This window comes from Salmo salar, chromosome ssa10 (genome assembly GCF_905237065.1).
Source record: "Salmo salar chromosome ssa10, Ssal_v3.1, whole genome shotgun sequence".
Taxonomy (NCBI): domain Eukaryota; kingdom Metazoa; phylum Chordata; class Actinopteri; order Salmoniformes; family Salmonidae; genus Salmo; species Salmo salar.
In genome coordinates, this window is record NC_059451.1 from 90,088,637 (window position 1) to 90,109,133 (window position 20,497).

General features: G+C 37.0%; 1 protein-coding gene across 9 annotated transcripts in view; it reads right to left on the reverse strand.

The window, feature by feature from the left end:
- Positions 1-20,201, reverse strand: part of LOC106561145 (chromodomain-helicase-DNA-binding protein 2) — a 41,241-nt gene extending 21,040 nt beyond the window's left edge. The window contains exons 1-7 of one of the 9 annotated variants that reach the window (XM_014124796.2): positions 19,984-20,201; positions 18,341-18,404; positions 18,134-18,193; positions 16,442-16,494; positions 6,208-6,433; positions 5,893-5,979; positions 5,614-5,675 (exon numbers count right to left, since the gene is read on the reverse strand). In XM_014124796.2, the coding sequence (XP_013980271.1) occupies positions 5,614-5,675; positions 5,893-5,979 (149 nt within the window). In that variant the 5' untranslated portion in view covers positions 6,208-6,433; positions 16,442-16,494; positions 18,134-18,193; positions 18,341-18,404; positions 19,984-20,201. Of the gene's footprint in view, positions 1-5,613; positions 5,676-5,892; positions 5,980-6,207; positions 6,434-11,402; positions 11,514-11,851; positions 12,412-16,441; positions 16,495-18,133; positions 18,194-18,340; positions 18,405-19,983 lie in introns of those variants that run through there. The other 8 variants (XR_001318741.2, XM_014124792.2, XM_014124791.2 and 5 more) reach the window with 8 other exon arrangements.
- Between the last annotated feature and the right edge of the window lie 296 nt (positions 20,202-20,497).

Below are 20,497 nucleotides of genomic sequence, written 5' to 3' on the forward strand. Positions count from 1 at the left end.
TGCAAGGAGCTTCAGGCTGAACCCAAGTTAATAGTCGTTTCAAGTTTGTTGCAGACAGGCCATGCATAGCCTCTGTGATTTATAGGATAATTATTTTTTAAATCTGGATATTTTCTATCTGCGGGCTGCAATGTTTTTATTTGTTGGCTTTATTGGCTGGTTTTACATAGTTGGCAATAGAAGTTACTTTTTAGGTTCGTATCATTTTCATTACTTGGATAGAATTTAAATTACCGCATTATTTTGCGATACGAAGATATTATAAATTAAATGAAACTGCTCCAGGAAAATGTGCATATGAAAATCATAACTGGCACACAGATCAGTAGAAATGGTAAGATAAATTGGCATTCCACATAAGTGTTTTAGACTTCTCGCGTAGCTTAATACCGGCAAATTCAGGAGCGTAACGGCAGAATCTGCAAAAGCCAGTAAGAGTGGGAGGAGGATGGTCGGGACAAGTTTTTTCTTCTTCTGGTTATCTTGATCTCTGTCTCCCACTTGAGTCATTTGTGTCTTATTTTATCAAACAATGAGCTTAAAGCATCAGACAAGCTCAATGCATATATTGTTGATTTTATTAAAAACCTGTTGGGGCTAGGGGGCACTATTGAGAATTTTGAAAAAAATATGTGCCCATTTTTAACTGCCTCCTACACCAACTCAGAAGCTAGAATATGCATATTATTGTTCAGGTTTGGATAGAAAACACTCTGAATTTTCTAAAACTGTTTGAATGGTGTCTGTAAGTATAACAGAACTCATATGGCAGTCAAAACCCTGAGACAAATTCTGACAGGAAGTGGATACCTGATGTGTTGAATTACCTTTAAGCCTATGCCATTGAAACACACAGGGGCTTATTAATCGTTGAGCACTTCCTATGGCTTCCACTAGATGTCACTAGTCTTTACAAAGTGGTTTGAATCTGCTACTGTGAGATCTGACCGAACAAGAGCCTTGGAACGGTGGTGGCCGATAAGACTCTGGCGCGCGAGTTCATGTTGGGTACTCTCGTTCCAATACGTTTTAAAAGAGAATGCAATCGTCCGCCTTGAATATTATTCATGTTCTGGTTGAAAAAGGTACTAATGATTTATGCTATACAACGTTTGACATGTTTGAACGAACGTAAATATTCTTTTTCCCCTCTTTCATGAGGACAAGTCCGGCGGGCTTAGTTCATGTGCTAACGACACGGAGCTTTTTGGACATAAATTATGAGCTTTTTCGAACAAAACTACATTTGTTATGGACCTGGGATTCCTGGAAGTGACATCTGATGAAGAGAATCAAAGGTAATGGATTATTTACATAGTATTTTCGATTTTAGATCTCTCCAACATGGCGGTTAGTCCTTATCGCAAAGCGTATTTTTCTGGGCGCAGTGCTCAGATTATTGCAAAGTGTGATTTCCCAGTAAGGTTATTTTTTAAATCTGGCAATCCGGTTGCGTTCAAGAGATGTAAATCTATAATTCTTTGAATGACAATATAATATTTTACCAATGTTTTCGAATAGTAATTATTTAATTTGTTGTGCTGATTGACTGCCGGTTATTCGAGGGAAAAGATTTCCTCAACATCAACGCCATAGTAAAACGCTGTTTTTGGATATAAATATGAACTTGATAGAACAAAAAATGCATGTATTGTCTAACATAATGTCCTAGGAGTGTCATCTGATGGAGATTGTCAAAGGTTAGTGCATCATTTTAGCTGGTTTAATGCTTTTGGTGACGCGTGTCTTTGCATTGACAAAACATTACACACAGCTATTTTCAATGTACTGTCCTAACATAATCTAACTTTATGCTTTCGCCGTAAAGCCTTTTTGAAAAATCAGACAACGTGGTTAGATTAAGGAGATGTTTATCTTTCAAAGGGTGTAAGATAGTTGTATGTTTGAGAAATTTGAATTATGACATTTAATTGTTTTCAAATTTGGCGCTCTTGATATATCACCTGTTGTTGATAGGGTCTACCAGGGGTGGGACGCTTGCGTCCCACATAGCCCATAGAGGTTAAAACACATAGGGTGTGTCTATATTTGGAAAAATACACGTTTAAAAACTTAGACCAATCGATTGGTCGAAAGAACAGACAACTTTTGGTTGACCAAGATTTGTTTTAGTCGGGGACAGCTAGGGCTGTTGCGGTGACCGTATTACTGCCACACCGGCGGTCACGAGTCATGAAGACAGTCAAATTACACATGACCGTTTAGTCACTGTAATTAGGCTTCTCCAAGCTATGATGCCGCTGCTGGTCATTAGTAGCCTACCAAACTTGCTGCCTGGTACTCAGCACTCTATTGTCCCTCTAATCACTCTGACATCAATGCAACTGTATTATAAAATCTAATCAAATACTTCATGAGAGCCCATGTCTCATGTTGCGCAACATTTCTATAGGCTATGCAATTGCGGGAGAAAACAGAGTGATGGCCGCTAATAAAAAGAGGATCCCATAAGCTTTCTATAGGCTAGGCCTACTATATTTATTTATCAACTTCCTAATAGTAAGAACATTGCTTATATTTACAACAGGAGTATAGCCTACCTGGCTGGTATAAAAATAAACCATGGGGAAAAGCATCCTCCATTCGCTAGATAAGTGCATAGATGACATGTATTTTTTCCCGCTGCCCGTTTCGATACAGGTGCATGATAATGGTCCATTCTAAATCATAACAAAATGTCACACATATATTATTTAGTATATGTAAAGACAAGGTCACAGTTATGAAAACGGACACTAAAGAGGCCTTTCTACTGACTCTGAAAAACACCAAAAGAAAGATGCCCAGGGTTCCTGCTCATCTGCGTGAACGTGCCTTAGGCATGCTGCAAGGAGGCATGAGGACTGCAGATGTGGCCAGGGCAATAAATTGCAATGGTCGTACTGTGAGACGCCTAAGACAGCACTACAGGGAGACAGGACGGACAGCTGATCGTCCTCACAGTGGCAGACCATGTGTAACAACACCTGCACAGGATCGGTACATCCAAACATCACATCTGCGGGACAGGTACAGGATGGCAACAACAACTGCCCGAGTTACACCAGGAACGCACAATCCCTCCATCAGTGCTCAGACTGTCCGCAATAGGCTGAGAGAGGCTGGACTGAGGGCTTGTAGGCCTGTTGTAAGGCAGGTCCTCACCAGACATCACCGGCAACAACGTCACCTATGGGCACAAACCCACCTTCGCTGGACCAGACTGGACTGGCAAAAAGTCCTCTTCACTGACGAGTCGCGGTTTTGTCTCACCAGGGGTGATGGTCGGATTCGCATTTATCGTCGAAGGAATGAGCATTACACCGAGGCCTGTACTCTGGAGCGGGATCGTTTTGGAGGGTCTGTCATGGTCTGGGGCGGTATGTCACAGCATCATCGGACTGCGCTTGTTGTCATTGCAGGCAATCTCAAAGCTGTGCGTTACAGGGAAGACATCCTCCTCCCTCATGTGGTACCCTTCCTGAAGGCTCATCCTGACATGACCCTCCAGCATGACAATGCCTCCAGCCATACTGCTCATTCTCTGCGTGATTTCCTGCAAGACAGGAATGTCAGTGTTCTGCCATGGCCAGCGAAGGGCCATCCCCCCCAGAAATGTCCAGGAACTTGCAGGTTCCTTGGTGGAAGATTGAGGTAACATCTCACAGCAAGAACTGGCAAATCTGGTGCAGTCCATGAGGAGGAAATGCACTGCAGTACTTAATGCAGCTGGTGGCCACACCAGATACTGATTGTAACTTTTGATTTTGACCCCTCCCTTTGTTCAGGGACACAATACTCCATTTCTGTTAGTCACATGTCTGTGGATCTTGTTCAGTTCATGTCTCAGTTGTTGAATCTTGTTATGTTCATACAAATATTTACACATGTTAAGTTTGCTGAAAATAAACTCAGTTTATTTTTTTGCTGAGTTTATGAGCAGCGTGTGAGACTCAAGTTTGGGGAAGATCATTTTCACCTTTATAATAAAAGCATTACATGCATAATTGCATTTGCGGTCACTTTTGATAATGGTGTTTTCCGCTAATGGAACATTCGCGCTTATAGCCTAATACCATGTGTGCATTGCTGCGCTTATAATGTGAAGAAATAGCCTAATAGTTTATCAACATTTTAAGTGAAATGTTCTGATCTGTTGCGTCAGCCACATTGCATAAAACACGTTTTTTGATCTTAGTGGTTTTATTAACTTGGGATCTATCGCATTCCACAACTGTCCCAGACTGTTTGGAATATTTATTTCTCACACAGAATAGGTCAACTTTTGTACTATGGGGGATAGTAGATTGACATAGGCTAGTGCTTTTGCTGTTCATTAGGCCTACTCATCTTGTTGGCTGACAAAAAGCAAATGTGAACAGTTCATCCAATATCTTCAACATGCACCTCGGAATTGGATAAGGATGTGTCAGTCTTAACTTGTAGCCTGTAAGAAAGACTTGATCACGTGACTGAAAGCCGTGTGATTGAAAGACGCTTCAGATTGTGCCGCACACTCTGGTAGAAGGGCACAACGCAGCACTCCAGACCACAAAACACAGATTTGTTTTTAGGGTGCATTACAGCCACAAAGGGGATGCCGGCATGAAGTTTGAGGCATTATCAAGTGCTTGTCAAATTGTGAATGCGAGACTGACGAATTTTGTACAGGCTGCGCAAAAAACAAAGCAGAGCTCATGCCTTTCAAGTGACTTAAAAAAAAAATCGTTGTTAGTCTAATCATGCAGCCTTACAATGTATTAAAAATCAAACATATAGCCCAACGTTTGTAGAACAACTAAAGTTACATTAATAAATTAATCATATAGGAGTACCTATTTCTTTGTTAAGCGCTCAACACAGAATAGCCATACACACTCCCTCAAATCGTTTGGAGAAAATGTATATTTTATTCAGGTTTGTTCAATTGTATTCTTCATACAATTAAATAATGCCACGGAATTATAAGGAAATCTTGTCTGCTAAATGAACTAGTGTAGCCCACAGCCATTTGGCATAGCTACATCAGGACAACTCAGAGTACGCTATTCTTTTCTTCTGAAATAGACTACATTTTCTTCATATCATGCTTCTTTAGACGTGACTAAAATTAATGGATTTATTGTGAAGGTTTAGGCTATTTTACATGGATTTATTAGACTTTTAAGATGGAAGACAGGAGATGCTGTATGTGTTTATGTTAATTAATGGTCAATTACCATGAGACCGATAGTTATTTGCTTGACAATCACAAGCTGACAAAATTGTGACCGCCACAGCCCTAGATACTATATATGTTCATGATATCAAACAAGAATGTGAGACAAGACTATAGCAGAGAGTCTAATTGGATGACAGCAAGTGTATTTTGGGATAGCCTGTAAGGCAAACATATGCTATAGACAACTGACCACTTCCAATTGCTTTGACGAGTAGGCTACATCATGATTTAAATTATTTCTTGTGTTATTACAAATAGCATAACTTTGAGCAGCATTTGACACAATATAGTACATTTATCTCTTGACATGATAGATTTTAGTTGATAAGACTAATCAAAATACATAAGAAACTGAAATGAAATAATAAACATCAGATAATCTCAATACTCACTCTTTCTTCTTTTGACGTGTTGTTTTTCTTTTAGGACTTTCACCTTCTGAGTCACTGCTACCCTGCAAATGTGTTGAAATTGATTAAATCTCAATGAAATATTAGGCTTTGCCGTTAGGGGATGCAGCTAGTGAATGAGACACCAATAAATCCACATCATATACACTAGATGGTGCAACTTCTGAACGTGCAAACCCCTTTGAGGAAAAATACATTTTTAGTAGGGTCGGACTTTTAGTACATGGAAGTTTTCAGTATATTTCATGTTGCACTTCTTACCCCAGCTCCAATATTGAGACGAGCAGGTTCTTGCCTACTGCGATTTGATCGCCTGACCCCATAGACATCTGGATGCTCTTCCCACATCTGGAATCAAAAACCAAATTGGATCATTGCATCTTTGCCTCCACTTTCTCCTTGACATTTTCAGTCTCCATCTGAATTGAGGCATTACTCCCTTTCTAAATATGCACAGTGTCCATGCATCAATGCTGTTGTATAATTGGTGTGTAATATATTTCTTTCCAAAACTTCAAGGGCCTTTCAGCCCTACATAATACAACCAGTTTGGAGTACAGGCCCTGCTTTGTTTACCTTCTTTACATCTGCCAGATTGTCTTTCTTTTTAACTGGTGGTTTGTCGTTGACCTCTGCTGAGGCTTGCTGGGATTCACTCTGAGACCCAGACTGGCTCCCAGATTCAGAGGAACTGTTGGACTCTCCAGAGTGGTGCGATCTTCTCCTCTCCCTGCCCTGTTCACTCTCTGACTGACTCCCAGACTCCGACCCAGAGTGGTTTGATTCTTCAGAGGCCGAATTGCTATGGTATCAAAAATGTGGAGTTTGTGTAAATAAAACATTCCTGCACTACTATATATATATATATATTATTTAGTATAAGAACATTCAATTATCTGCCAGCAGCTCTGATGGACATTCCAGCTGTGTAATGTAATCATGCTTATTAATCAGCTTCTTGATATACCACACTTGTCAGGTGGATGGATTATCTTGTCGAAGGAGAAATGTTCACCAACTAGATGTAAACAAATTTGTGCACAATTTGAGAGAAATAAGCTTTTTTGTGCATATGGAAAAATTGTGGGATCTTTTTTTTCATCTCATGAAACATTGGACCAAAACATGGTGCACTAATATTTTTTTTTTCAGTATAGTATCACCCTTTTATAGTGCTGGATTTTCATTTGGGAAGCTATACAATCATTGCCTTTTTCAATAAAAAGCCAATTTTATGAACAGTTTCTCCGACCTCCCACCTATTGTCAAACACTGATTTGGCTCAACAAATTATGATTTGGATTAATAAAGTGATCCTATTGTACACAAGGTCTAATGGAAATTTGACTCCCGCTTCATCCCAACCCCTATGAAAGACACACATACAGGTTGGCGAGGTCAGAGCAGGGGGCTGCCACACTGGGTACCCATGAAGCAGTTGTGGTGGGTTAAATGCCTTGTTCAAGGGCACAACAGCAGGCAATGGAATCTAGGTTTAGTATGTATGAAATGTTAACCTAGGCCAGGGGTATTCAACTATTACCCTACGAGATACAGAGCCTGCTGGTTGTGTGTTCTACCTGATAATTAACGGCACCCACCTGGTGTCCAGGGTCTAAATCAGTCCCTGATTAGAGGGGAACAATGAAAAAAACAGAGTGGAACCTGAGTTCGAGGTACAGAGTTGAGTTAGCGGGACCTTGGCCTATACCACAAAGTAGAAAAAGCTGCAGAATGTGTAACATGTTAAATAGAGTATCGAGTTCCTGTAGTACCGAAAAGACTACATACAACGCTAATGCCTTTAGTGGAAAGGAAACCGAAGACTCATCACCATAGTGTGCTCAGATTGGGCTTGTTATGACAAAGTTATTCTCTCCACCTCAAACCAATCCTCTTACACTGATCTTTACAAATACTTAACCCCATGCAAGAGAACCTGCTGGAGGTCACATAGATCAGTGGTTCTCAATATGGGGTGCATATTATTATTGTCATGCTGAAAGACCTTTCCACAATATTTAAAACTTCCCTACACTAAAATTATATTTGCATTCATTCAATTCCTAAAATAGCCTACAAGCTTTCACAAACAACCATTACCCGTTGTAAAACAGTAGAGGGCGCCAAATAAGTCCTATGGTTGCCAATGACACACAAGGGCTACGATCAGCACGTTTTTACGTTCTGGAACGTTCATTTTCGGAAACGGTGCTGTACTTTACGACCAGTTGAAAAACGGGGCGGGGTTGTGGTTTGGGGAATGCTGTCAGCATGGTCACTGCCCTTTAAATACATCACTCATTGGTTCAAGCCACACCCACCAAACGGGAGCAAGTACCTCAAAAGTCTGTTCAAGACAGTTTTGGCAAACGTGTCGTTCAGTACAAACCGTTCAGCAAACGTTCAAGCGATCTGAACGCACCTCAGTACACAGGGCCAACAGCAACTCAACCAAACAACATGAAGCACCTACTGAGATTCTGTCAAACAACCATCTAGATCTGAAATAATATTCACCTCAAGAGCACATCACAACCTATATAATTTGTCAATGCAAACATCATTTAACTAATGTATGTAAACAATGACAAAACCATGCCCTGATTCATTGAAAACACTCCACATTAGTGATCTAACCAAATATTCCATATTCATACTGTAGTTTAGCTTGAAAATGTTACATGCAACTAAAAACATAATGACATTTAAATTTCATAAGGAAACCTGAAAAAAAAAATCACTGCAACATGTATTTATTTAACTGTAATTCTTACATCCTAAACACAGCTACACAAGGGAGTAAACCAGTCTATGCCCCACATTGCATTAGTTAAGTTTGCCATGATGGAATGTGCAGTACCCTGAACAGACTATAGGGGGTACCTAATTCCAGATCAAATCCAGTCAAGACGACCTTGAATGGTTCAAAAATGGAGTCGGCTGCTACAATAGAACGAACCAAAACAATTTCTTCATTTGAAGCCATGCTTTAATACCATTGTTTAGTCACTTATGACATGTAATTGCTGTAGTTATATGAATACAGTTAATAACTACAGGGTAAATTAGGTCAGCCTATAATTCATATTATCTATCTTACTAACAATGAAATGTTAATATAAATATTCAGATAAGAAAAAAATGGGGGGAAAGATTTGAATAAGTTCTTGTGATATCAAAAGGTATTGGATTGTGATATTAAAAAGGTATTGTAATGTATCCACCACTCAGTCACCCAACAACAAATGCTCAAACCCCTTCCTCTAGTGAGAATGCAACTGCTGCTGACCAAGCAAGCGCATGAGTGGGTGACTCCATTTAGTGAGGTCAGACATGGGCGGGACAATTTTTTTTAACCTGAACTACTACAGGCTGGTGGGTTGCTAGGTGAGGAATGAGCCAATCCCAGCTCAAAAGACAAGCCTCTGACCTTTGAAACACTTCCTGTTCCCTGTTCCTGTAGTTCTGAGCATACAGTTCTAATGCAGAAAGTCATACAGTCTATGCAGCACAAAGCAAGAGCCATTTTGTGACTTAAAATTGGACTCCACTTCATGCAACGCATTTTAAAAGAACATTTAATAAAGTGATCTGCTCTCACAGTGTATCTTGCTTCTATGTACTTGAAAATAATCCTCTATCAGGACAAGAGCAGTCAAAAGTGTGATAGATTAGGATTTTTGAGGACAGACTGACTGTGCATGGTTACTAAAATGGCTGCCAACAGGACAGCAAATGCACTTGTACAGCATTTCTTGGTTGACAGCATGTCTTCATGTCATGTTTTTCTGACCCATTATCAATTACATTCAGAACTAGGGGCAGTTAGCTGAAAAGTTTGCATTGACAAAATCTAACAAATGCAATGCTTATCTCTTGAGCAACCCAACCAGGCCTGTAGTTGAAGCATTCATGTAAGCCTATAGTTGTAGTAGTTGTCAGTGACATCTGACAAGTTACAAAAACTGGGCCAAATGTCAAAATATAGGCTATGTAATAGATGACAAATATGAGGTTGGCCCTATTAGGCTTTAATTATGATATGCAGTTACCAATTATACATTGGCATTAGTAACTTCCATGACTTAAGTCAAACTATCATTGGTAGACCAGAGGTGTGAGCAATGTGCACTTACCATCCCCCAGAGTATGAAATTATTTAAATATAATGGAAAACCATATTGTCATATCTCATGTTAAACTCAAGACTACTATTAGATTATGCAAGCAAGAATGATTATTTGACAGTACAAACATGACTATCTCCCACATGGCCTCAAACTAAACTGAGCACATGAGGTCCTTTAATTAAGAAGATTTAATTACATTGTTTTGTGTACCTTCTGTTTTCCAACAATGAGAGATAATACATTTCAAACATTTGAATCCCAACTTTAGATTATACCTTTATCTGTAAAATAAAACAAATTCTAAAGTCCGTGAGACCATGAAAACATCTGCAATACATGTTGTTTACCATCTTGGCACTTAGGCTAATAGCTGTTCCATGGTATCAGAAGCTAAGAGGAACTCATAATCACCAATACAGTTGATGTTGTACAAACTTCAAAACTAGTGCACAAGCACAGCTGAATTAAAGGGTTATTGAGCATTGAGGACATCACTCAATTTAAATCAGAATAAGCTGTCCTATAAAATCTCAAATGTAGTTGGAGCATTGCCACATAGTTGATATTCTATTCATACTCAACATAACAAATAAATTAGTGAACACCTAAGGTGTGCAAAATTGAACATGTCAATGGTTAGTCAGATGTGTGCAGGTCAAGATCCCTTCAGAAAAATAGAGATTCATTGATGCCAATAACCCCACTGAAATTGTTCTCTGAATTAAATGGGAAAACGCATCAATAACATTGTTACCCCATATAAGTTAACGTGAATAGATACTTTCAGTATAAACCTAATTGAATAACTATTTGAAATGGCTATCCATAACAAACATATTGTAAAAGTGAAATAAAACGTTAAATGTACAAGAGGACTGACTATCAGTGAAACTAATATTGAGCTTCCCTTTCTTGCTGAGAAACACATTAAGTAAGTTCTGAGAACAAGATATCCAGGAGGTAAATAGATCAACAGGCCAAATAGAAACTAAAATTTTGTGAACATTCAGTCAAGAGTGATTGTATGGCCTACTATACATTAAACAGTTCTCATTAAAACACAGAATAGTTTATGATTTAGGCTACCAAAATGTCTAAATTAACATTTGTTTTAGTAGTCAACTGTTTCAAATGAAGACAATGGTGTCTTAAACTTAAACTGCATAACGTTAGTTGTCAATGCAGATGAAACAAATAATGCGCATTAGATATTAATTTGAATATTTCCCTACGTTAACATTAGTAAATCAGAGGTTTCAAATGTATAAAAAATATAAGCATTGTATGTTCAAATGGTGCAATGCAGTATCGACTAATAAGACAAGGTCATATTACATTGTAACGATTGAACAACACATACTGATATCATGCATTTCTTCTTGGGGAAGAAGCCATAAACTTCTAGTTTGTATACATGTGGGTAAAGATGTAAATCAAAGAGCCTGAAAGTCCAGACTTTACTGTAACAAATGCTAAGAAAAAATAGGGTGTGGCTATTAAAAACCAAGGTCATTGATTTGAAACTGGTACAAATCGGGAAAACTTAAGTAGCAAATATGTTCACAGGTGATCAACCATGCTTGTCAAGGTAAACAATCAAGACAGATGTCAAAAAAGTGAAAATATAGAAGATCGTACCTTGATGCGTTGCTTTGAGTCGAACCTTCATCTTCTTGCTTTTTATTCTTATTCTTCATCGTCGTTTATCTTGAAAACGTTTGATTTGATGATATTATGTCCTGGTATTGACTGTCAAAAGTTAGAGGGATGGACTACCATAAAACTCCCATAAGATTGTTTTGCTCAGAGGACAGTAAAAACCTTGACGTTATGAAATAACAGACATCAGCATTGTGTCTGACGTTTAAAACTGGCATTATATTAATATATACATTATCGATGAATAAATGACAACTGATGACATCCTGTGATATAATAAAAGCCAAGTGTTGAGTGTATTTCAATTAAGATTCACCGATCTAGCCACATGCACAAATTCTAACTGCGTCACCAGACAAAGGACGACTAAAATGTGATAAATGATAAAACAATCGATTGTTGGTAGGTATTATAAAACGTCAACATACCTATTCCATGTACAGGAAGGTATAATGAAGTTAGATTCACATCCGCAAAAGCAGACTTTAATACTTATGACATTAAAATAAAAATAAATGCCATTTAAAAAGGTTGAATGAAAATAAACAGGCACAAAAAAAACTAAACGTTAATAATAGGATAATGAAACCTCACAAAAGTGATAGTGAGACGAAATGCTAGAGCTCTTCACAGAGCACACTAAAAATGGAGGGGCGCCATGGCTGCCAAACCTAGGCAGAGAAAACAACGACTCGCGCATACACGCTGCAAAACGGATCTACACGACGAAAAACGCATTAAATACCGCAGAAAACCTAATTCACTGTTCACTATAGTAACACGTTATCTTTTAAATAAAAAAAAATATTAATAGAGCGTCATATTCCAGCTTGATTTCATGAAAAAGAAAAGAGCTGACGAAAGCCCAGTTAATTGTTCCCCTTCCCAAGGCTCATCCGCCATCTAGAGCTCCTTCCTAGCTCTGAAAGCTTTGCCTTTGATTGACGTTATTTCCATTTACCCCACACTCAGGTGATGTCCAAAAGTCCCACCCCCTTTATTTTGTATAAAAACGGCAAAACTATATTACATTTTTATATTAAAAAAATAAAGTTTCTTCACTTCAAGAGGATATCCTTTGCCAAAGTTAGATACATATTGAAACAAAGATGGGTTTGACGTTGAACAATAATATTTAAACAATATTTAAAAACACTGAGACCCATCACTTCCTGTTCAGACAGGAAATAAGACTTCAGGAGCCATTTTAGACGCAAAGAACCTTGGACACCATTTCAGTTCTTGCCAAAAGCAGTTTTAACTCTTTGTATTATGTAGAACTGCAGTGTATAACTTTTATTGGTTTAATTAATAGTCTGGATTAGCCAGACACTTCACCATGGACTGCATCAATCACAATAAGCCATACCCTTTAACTTGACTTCAGTATAAATTTTGGGGCTAATCACGCAAGTCAGATTTTGTGGACAGAAGTCCTACCTAAAGTGTATAAATGGTACCAAAAGTGTATGATGTAATTAACTTGAAAGGAAATGATCCCACCAGGGATGTAGTGGTACACAAAGGTAGGTTGCTAAGTATTGCTCGAGATGGAGACAAGTAACGTAAACACTTAAGCAAAAAACTTTTGCGTAATAGGTGTGTGAAGATTCCCAAAATAAAAAGTTGCGTAAACTGTGTTACTTGCGTTTACCTTCTACTACATCCCTCGATCCTACGTAAAGGTAGTAATTACTAGCTAGCACTATTTATGTAATTTAACATTGTATTCCTTCCACTAACAGGATGCATTCAGAAGCTCCAGAAAATACCAGAAACGTCATTACGTTTTTGTGAAATTGATTCGAAGTTTGTACTTAGAATTTTCACATTTAGCAAATAGACAATATTGTCTGGTAACAATCTTGGGTAGCATATTGACCAATGAAAGAGTCAGAATAGTGAAAAAAACATTGTTTTATTTAATATAAATAACAGCGCATTAGGAAGTCACAGAAGTAGAAAAGTACTCCGTAATTGAATGCAGTAAAAGCAACTATTACAATAGCCTATTCAAACAACTGAGTCCAAAGAATCCCCAGCACAAGAGTCCATGTGAAAGTTTAAATAATTCCAATTGACACAGTCAAATAAAATCCAGAAAAATCCAAGCAGTCAGCTTTTCAAAAATCCAATTTGCTCCCAAATCCCAGTCGCCATCTTGATGACAAAGCAGTTGTCTCCACTTCAATGTCCAGTAGAATTGGGTCTTTAATGGAATTAAGAAAAAATATGAAATGAGTAAAAAAAATATATAACATTTAATTAATAAATAACTTTTGTCCAAACCCATCAGTTGGATTTTTTTTGGCCAAAATAGCATCAATAACTCCACAAAAGATTCAAATTCTGAATCTAAAAGCTAAAAGGCAAGTTGGTAATGAAACCCAGAAGTTTAAAATGTCTGTATTACTGCAGTATCCGGTGACAAATATCGCAATTCGAATCAATGAAAAATAAAATTATAATAAAAACCTATCTAAGAGCATTAAGGGCTGAATCCTTACTCCCCATACATAACATGTAATTTGCAAACAGATTGGACAAAATATAAATATTTCAGAATTCTGACCCATTTGCCAAAATGGCATTGTGTGCCTTTTATCGCTTTTAAAACACCAACAGAGATGCTCATGCTTTTCAAACATGAACCTAAGACAATGAAGTGAATAAATATAAGGAATACTAAAAGTAATGCAAGTGTTCTAGTAGGAAACTCAAAACTATCTGAACTGGGAAACTCGGGAGTACGGCGACTATTTCCTACTTGGGAGCTTGTTGTGATCGGTTTTGGATGTCGGAAACTCGTAATTACGGCGATTCCGGGAGCTTTACAGAGGTATCCCAATCCTGAGTTTCGAATAATTCCGAGAGCACATGAACGCAGCATTATGCAATTTAATAGCAACCATTCAACACATTTTAGAGTTGAATAATTGGAAACAACGAAAGACAAAACAGGAAATACAACAAAATTGCATGCACAAGTAAAAGCTAAGCAAATGGAATGTTCTAACATCTGTTAATTGAAACGTATCACCGTTCACTATAACTTATATTTGAATGTGGATCATGTAAATTAGTTATTTCTCAGATAATCATCAATAAAACGAATTATGCCATGGTTTGTGATCTACTTCTGGGATTACACCATGCTTTTTAGATATCAAATAAATTGGTAACATTAACTTGATACGGTTTATTATTATTTTGCTGTCAAGCTAGGCAAAACTACTTAAACTGTCCATTAGGGGGTCCACCAGAATCACATTGAGCACACGTTGGCATGAGTTAATCTCATAATCCTGCAAAGTTCCTTTTCCAACACTTTTGGACAACTGACATTGCTGAACCATTACGGTTGTATCTAAACTATTGCAGCTTGATTTGTAAACAATACACAAAACTACAACAATAGTAATCATACATGAGTTAAACTGCACAAAATATGCTAAATGTGCTTCCTCTGCATGCACTCTGCCTCCAAAATTTCCAAACATGACCAGCAGAGATTCACCAAGGAAGAGATGAAATAACAAAAATCAGCATGTGCTATGAGAATAAAACCATTTTTTTCTCAAAATGGATTACGCATTCATATGTACCAAGAAAAACAAGGGGCAGGTTCCGACCCAATGTCAGTTCTTGACCAGCAGGTGACAACAAAGTTAGTTTTTGGAGGATCCTGCCAAGAAAACTGAATTCTTACAATGAAAAGTATAAGGACATATCTCTTTAGTTTCCGTTGGACATTTAGTTTGACGTTATCATTCAGCAGACAGTGGGGCCATGCACAGAAATCCATTAGTAGAGGTGGGTTGGGTCTAATTAATACAGGGTTAGTCCCCGTTTCATATTTTACTAAAGAAAAGAGACTGGATTTTTTTTATTTAACTAGGCAAGTCAGTTAAGAACAAATTCTTATTTACAATGACGGCCTACTGGGGAACAGTGCCCCTGATCTGCCTTGTTCAGGGGCAGAATGACAGATTTTTACCTTGTCAGCTCGGGGATTCGATCCAGTAATAACCTTTCTGTTACTGGCCCAATACTCTAACCACTGCCTGTCGCACCACCTGCCGCCCCAAATGTATCACAGGAGACAGTGTGGCCTAAGTGTGACAGTTTCACTATTTTCTAACATTGTTGGAAAAGTCAATCATAATGGTAGTAGTAGTAGTATCTAGGTTACTTTATTATCCCAGATGAGAAATGGACAGAGTACTATAGAATAATAGTCTATGCATTGTCAGAATACACTGACCTTACCATAGAGATGAAGTGAAAAATCTTTTATGATTAAGTTTGTTAAAAGAAAGACCAAAGGATAGATTTGGGCAGTTGTGAATAATCATAGTACATGTTGGCCTGGCATATGTCACAGGCATGAAAACAATCAGGGAATATTTGAAAGATGAGAAGAAGCTATCAAGAATGAATGGAAACTTTCAGCTTCTAGGGAAAATATGCTGCTTCTAGGAGACATATGGGCATATTTTGTGCAAATGTTTAAAAAAAGGGGAGGAGTAAACTGTCTTGAATTATTGTGATATGATAAGATGCCCTTGTACAAGGCTTCTTATACCAAAAGGGAGAGATGAGCAACTTTAAACTGATTTAGCTAAAGTGTTCTAACTTTCACTGGAATACACATCTTTCAATAATACTGAAAGATGAGGTACAATTCCATGGTGGGAGATCTCTGTTGATCTCAATTGGTTACTATATATATATATATATATATATATATATATATATATATATATATATATATATATATATATATATATATATATATATATATATAAATAAAAACTGGGAACCCTACTCCCATTACCAATAAATAGACCTACCTCTGGATTGTTATATGTGCTAAAGATCAACCTTTACTTCAATGTTATGTAACAGAAGTAAAAATGTTTAAGAAATCGATTTAGTACAGTATTGAAAAAGTGTTATAGCAGATATTTCATGAAACATTCCATTTGTTACAGCACAGAACAAAAGACATGACTTACACATAGCTGTCTTCTTATTTCATTGGGAGGGAATGACAGTTCATGCCTTGATTCTGTTAGGGATAAGAGATTAAATTAGGTAACCATCAAATACACCAGACCATGAGTTGTTTCATGAATACTCAGTCATACTGGCCACATAAAAATGTGGTCAACTCTGGAATTAATTCAAAAATCTAGGCTTTTACTTGGATTAAGTTCATGCAAACCAAAGATATGTTCCCCAAAATGTCACCTCTGAAATTATCAGGTTTCTTGGAGCTATGCTGTATACTCCGGTCAAGTACTGTCAGCTAATAAAAAAATATTGGTTTCCAACTTTTTATTTATTTATTATTTTACATTTGAATGACTCGCCAAAATGGAATTACTAAATTCTACAACCCCAGTTTACGAGTTATGACATATTACTTTTCACCTTTTCAAACATATAATTTAAAGATTGTCATAAAATAAGAATTTTGTGTATTATCAATAATTATGATAAACATGTATTGTTATGAACAGAATACTAAAATGGCATCTTCTTGATTGTTAATGTAGCTAATTTGACCAACTGTCAACATTAGCAAGCTAGCTACTTTTTAAGCAATCTTAGCTATCTTATTAGTATAAAGCTTACTACATTAACTCATCTCATTCATCCCAACTTCTAAAGAACATCAGGCTTAAGTCATATAGCAACTTCAACAACTTGGAAATACTAGTTTCCAAGGAGCACTTGAACGGATACTTTTACGATCATACGTTTTAGGCCTAGGCATGATTGAGTTGAGCCAGATGAATAGGCACATTTTAAAAATACCTTTAATTTGCAGTGTTCTTTAATTGTCTGAGATCATATATTTACCCGCTAGCTAGCTAGCTAGCTAGCTAGCTATTTTTCCCTTCTGATGTATGGATGTCAGTTACAGTTCTCCTCAAAAGGATAAACAGCACATTTTGCAAGCACTTAACAGAGACCTTGTGCACTGCAATGTAACCATATGCATCCAGAATCAAATTCCGAAAATAAGTCACAAATCGCAAACGTAACAGGAACCCTCTCCGCTTTGAAGATTTGAAGCAGCGTCATGTTAGCAGCAAGAGCTAAACGTAAGTGAATTGTGTTGCCCTCTTGTGGTCTTAACGAGCATAACACTGCCCGCAAGTGTTTGCTTATACGCAAAAACACACACCCACACAAATCCTATTAACTCTTTCTTGTTGTATTGTCATGATACCAATATATGGAAGTAACAAAGCAAAGGAAATAAAACATGAAGCAGACTACATTTCTTGAGGAAAATGACTGACGTCACCCAGAGTCACAATTGTTTATTTTGCAAGCTATAGAACACAATATTTGACAAAAGTAGGTTTTTAAGGACCTTAGAGTTAAGTCTGCTTTGTGTTTTCATTTTTCCCAAGGAAAATCTGGTATTGTAGTATCGGACACTACTTTCTTATGTTTATTTTGTTCTTCTTTCAAGTATTGAACGGGCGCAGACTAATGCCAAGTGTGTACACAATGCACATTTCTTGTTACAATGTACTAGTTTTAGGATACAAGGTTTATTAAACACATCCATATCATCTTTCACATTAAACATTTATTTCCCTCTTTTTTCTTTAATGTTATTAAAATGTGTCATGCATTCAGGTTTTATTATCTGCTCAGTCTTTAATTAAAAGGAAACATTTTATACTTACAAGTCTTGGTCATTCCAATCCCCCTAGTCATAAATTTGGTCGACCATCCCGATGACAAACCTTCAAAAGTACAAATACAAAAGTGAAAACAGGCCAACAGCCCAACCTATTGGTTAGTCTTATATAGCAGTAAGGAGAATCATACTCGCTTAATTAAACACTCACGGTTAAATCATTAATATTCATAAAATACCCTCACAAACTTACATTTTTTCAAATATCAAAACATTGGTATTCTTCTTTCAGCCCATTTTTCTAACTTCAATGGTTCCTGAAATAAATAAAATAGGAAAATGTATTATTATAACATGTTAGATTAAAACAATTATAAAATGTCACTAAATATGGCAGAATGCCATCCATTTATCTGATTCTTTACAGAATTGTATAATCAAATATGTTACTACAAATGCTAGAGGCAACCATTTACATGATTTTAAGTGGGTAAAAAAACCTACTAATATCTACCCATAATTAATTGTTGATATAAAACCACTTGTATTAAGGCAATTGATCTGCATTTACACATTTCAAATGCATGCATGTCAAAACAATACTATACATTCATCTTGAAAAACATAAATATGCATTGTGGCCATTGATCCAATCACTTGTGTGTGTATCAAAATTAAGACAATTTGTAAGAATTGTTATTGGAATACTAAGATGAAAATATTTTTTACCAATTTATGACCACCTTATAGATATAATCTATCTCTAAACAGGAAGATCTTTAGACTTTCTCAGCACCAGAGACCTTTATGTTAAGCTTTAATTAAGGTGATAACACAGCATCAAGTTGATTACATGAAATATCTATGAAACAAATCTCATCCTCACTGTATGGACACATTTCAATAATCTGGCCAGGACAGCATTAGCTTTTGTGTCTTGGAAAAGGGTGCATGTCTTAATAATTCCTCTATGAATTGTGATAAAGTGAATAGTTTTGTATTTGTCAAGTGTGAAAAAACCTAACGTTACTCCCAAATCGCATCTTCATAACAGCTAGAAACAATAACCTAAAAACGATGTATGAAATGTTTTCAGTGGCTTTTATTTCCATTCTGTACCACAACGAGTTAAAAGGCAACACCCTATTTTACATTTTCGAAAAATAGTGTATATATGCTCCTCAAGACATGGCAGTTTCATTTGAACATAATAAACCTTTGGTGTTATATATATATAAAGTACATAAAGAACATTATCGAACATATTGATTTACCTTAATTTTAATTAATTATTAATTGCTGTTAAAATTTGGCAAAATATTACGTTAGGCATAACTACCTGTCTGGAATGTTTTTCTACACGTAACTCCTAAACCTGGCAATAAAGCCTTTTCTAATAGATTTTTTATTTTTATTAATTGTTGTATGGAAAAACATCGACATTCACTCATAATATATTATCTCTTGAAATCACAATAAAATGATTTATACTTTCATCTTACTCTCGACCCACTCAAATAAAAAATGAATGTTAAGGTGTATTCAATTTACTTAAATTTCTCTGTCCATTTCAGACAAGGGCATTTGCCCTTTCAAGGACAAAGCACATTTTAAATGCGTAGGTTCTATAACTCGAAAGTGTACCCAATCATATATGTTGCTTTATATTTGACTTAGGCTAACACAACACATTTTTCTCTACTCATCCCACGAATTAGAATTTCAACCACACCGACATCCCGTCTGAAAATCGTTTTTCCTTTTCATTCTTGGCAGTGGACCCACCATGGCCATTTTTACAACAGACTGTCGAACCCTCGCTCTCACCACCATATTGCCACATCTTCTAACCGCGCCTTTACAGGGGAAAACTATGTTTTTCTTTCAGATACTTACCCATATGTGAGACGGGCGTTATCCCTTGTCTTCTACCCGCGCGGCCGCCGCATTTCTTGCTGATTTTCGTATTTTATCGGGATCTTCTCCCTGACAGTTGTGCTTCTCTCTGCCATGCTGTGCTGTGCTGAAGGCTCGTCTCTTCGGTCTGTCCTTCTCACTACGTCTGCCTGAACTGTTATCCTGTTCAGTACAGCTCTGCCCCCTCTTTTTCAACATAAGCGCATACTACTTCCTCTGAAACACACCGGCATCCTGGGTAGCAGAGCCTCTACGCGGAAGGTTTACATTATTACAATGAATCTATTAATTGAAGTCAATATGCAACATTGTGCTCAACGTTTTGAAATGTATCTAATGTTAGTTACAAGGCGGAAGGATATATTGTTGCAAGATTCCCCTACATTACCCAAATATGTATTCTCAAAGGGTTATTTATGTATGTTATGCATTTAAATACACATTTTTTTTGTGCCTCCTAAGAAATGTGTTTATGAAGACCATTTAAAGGCAA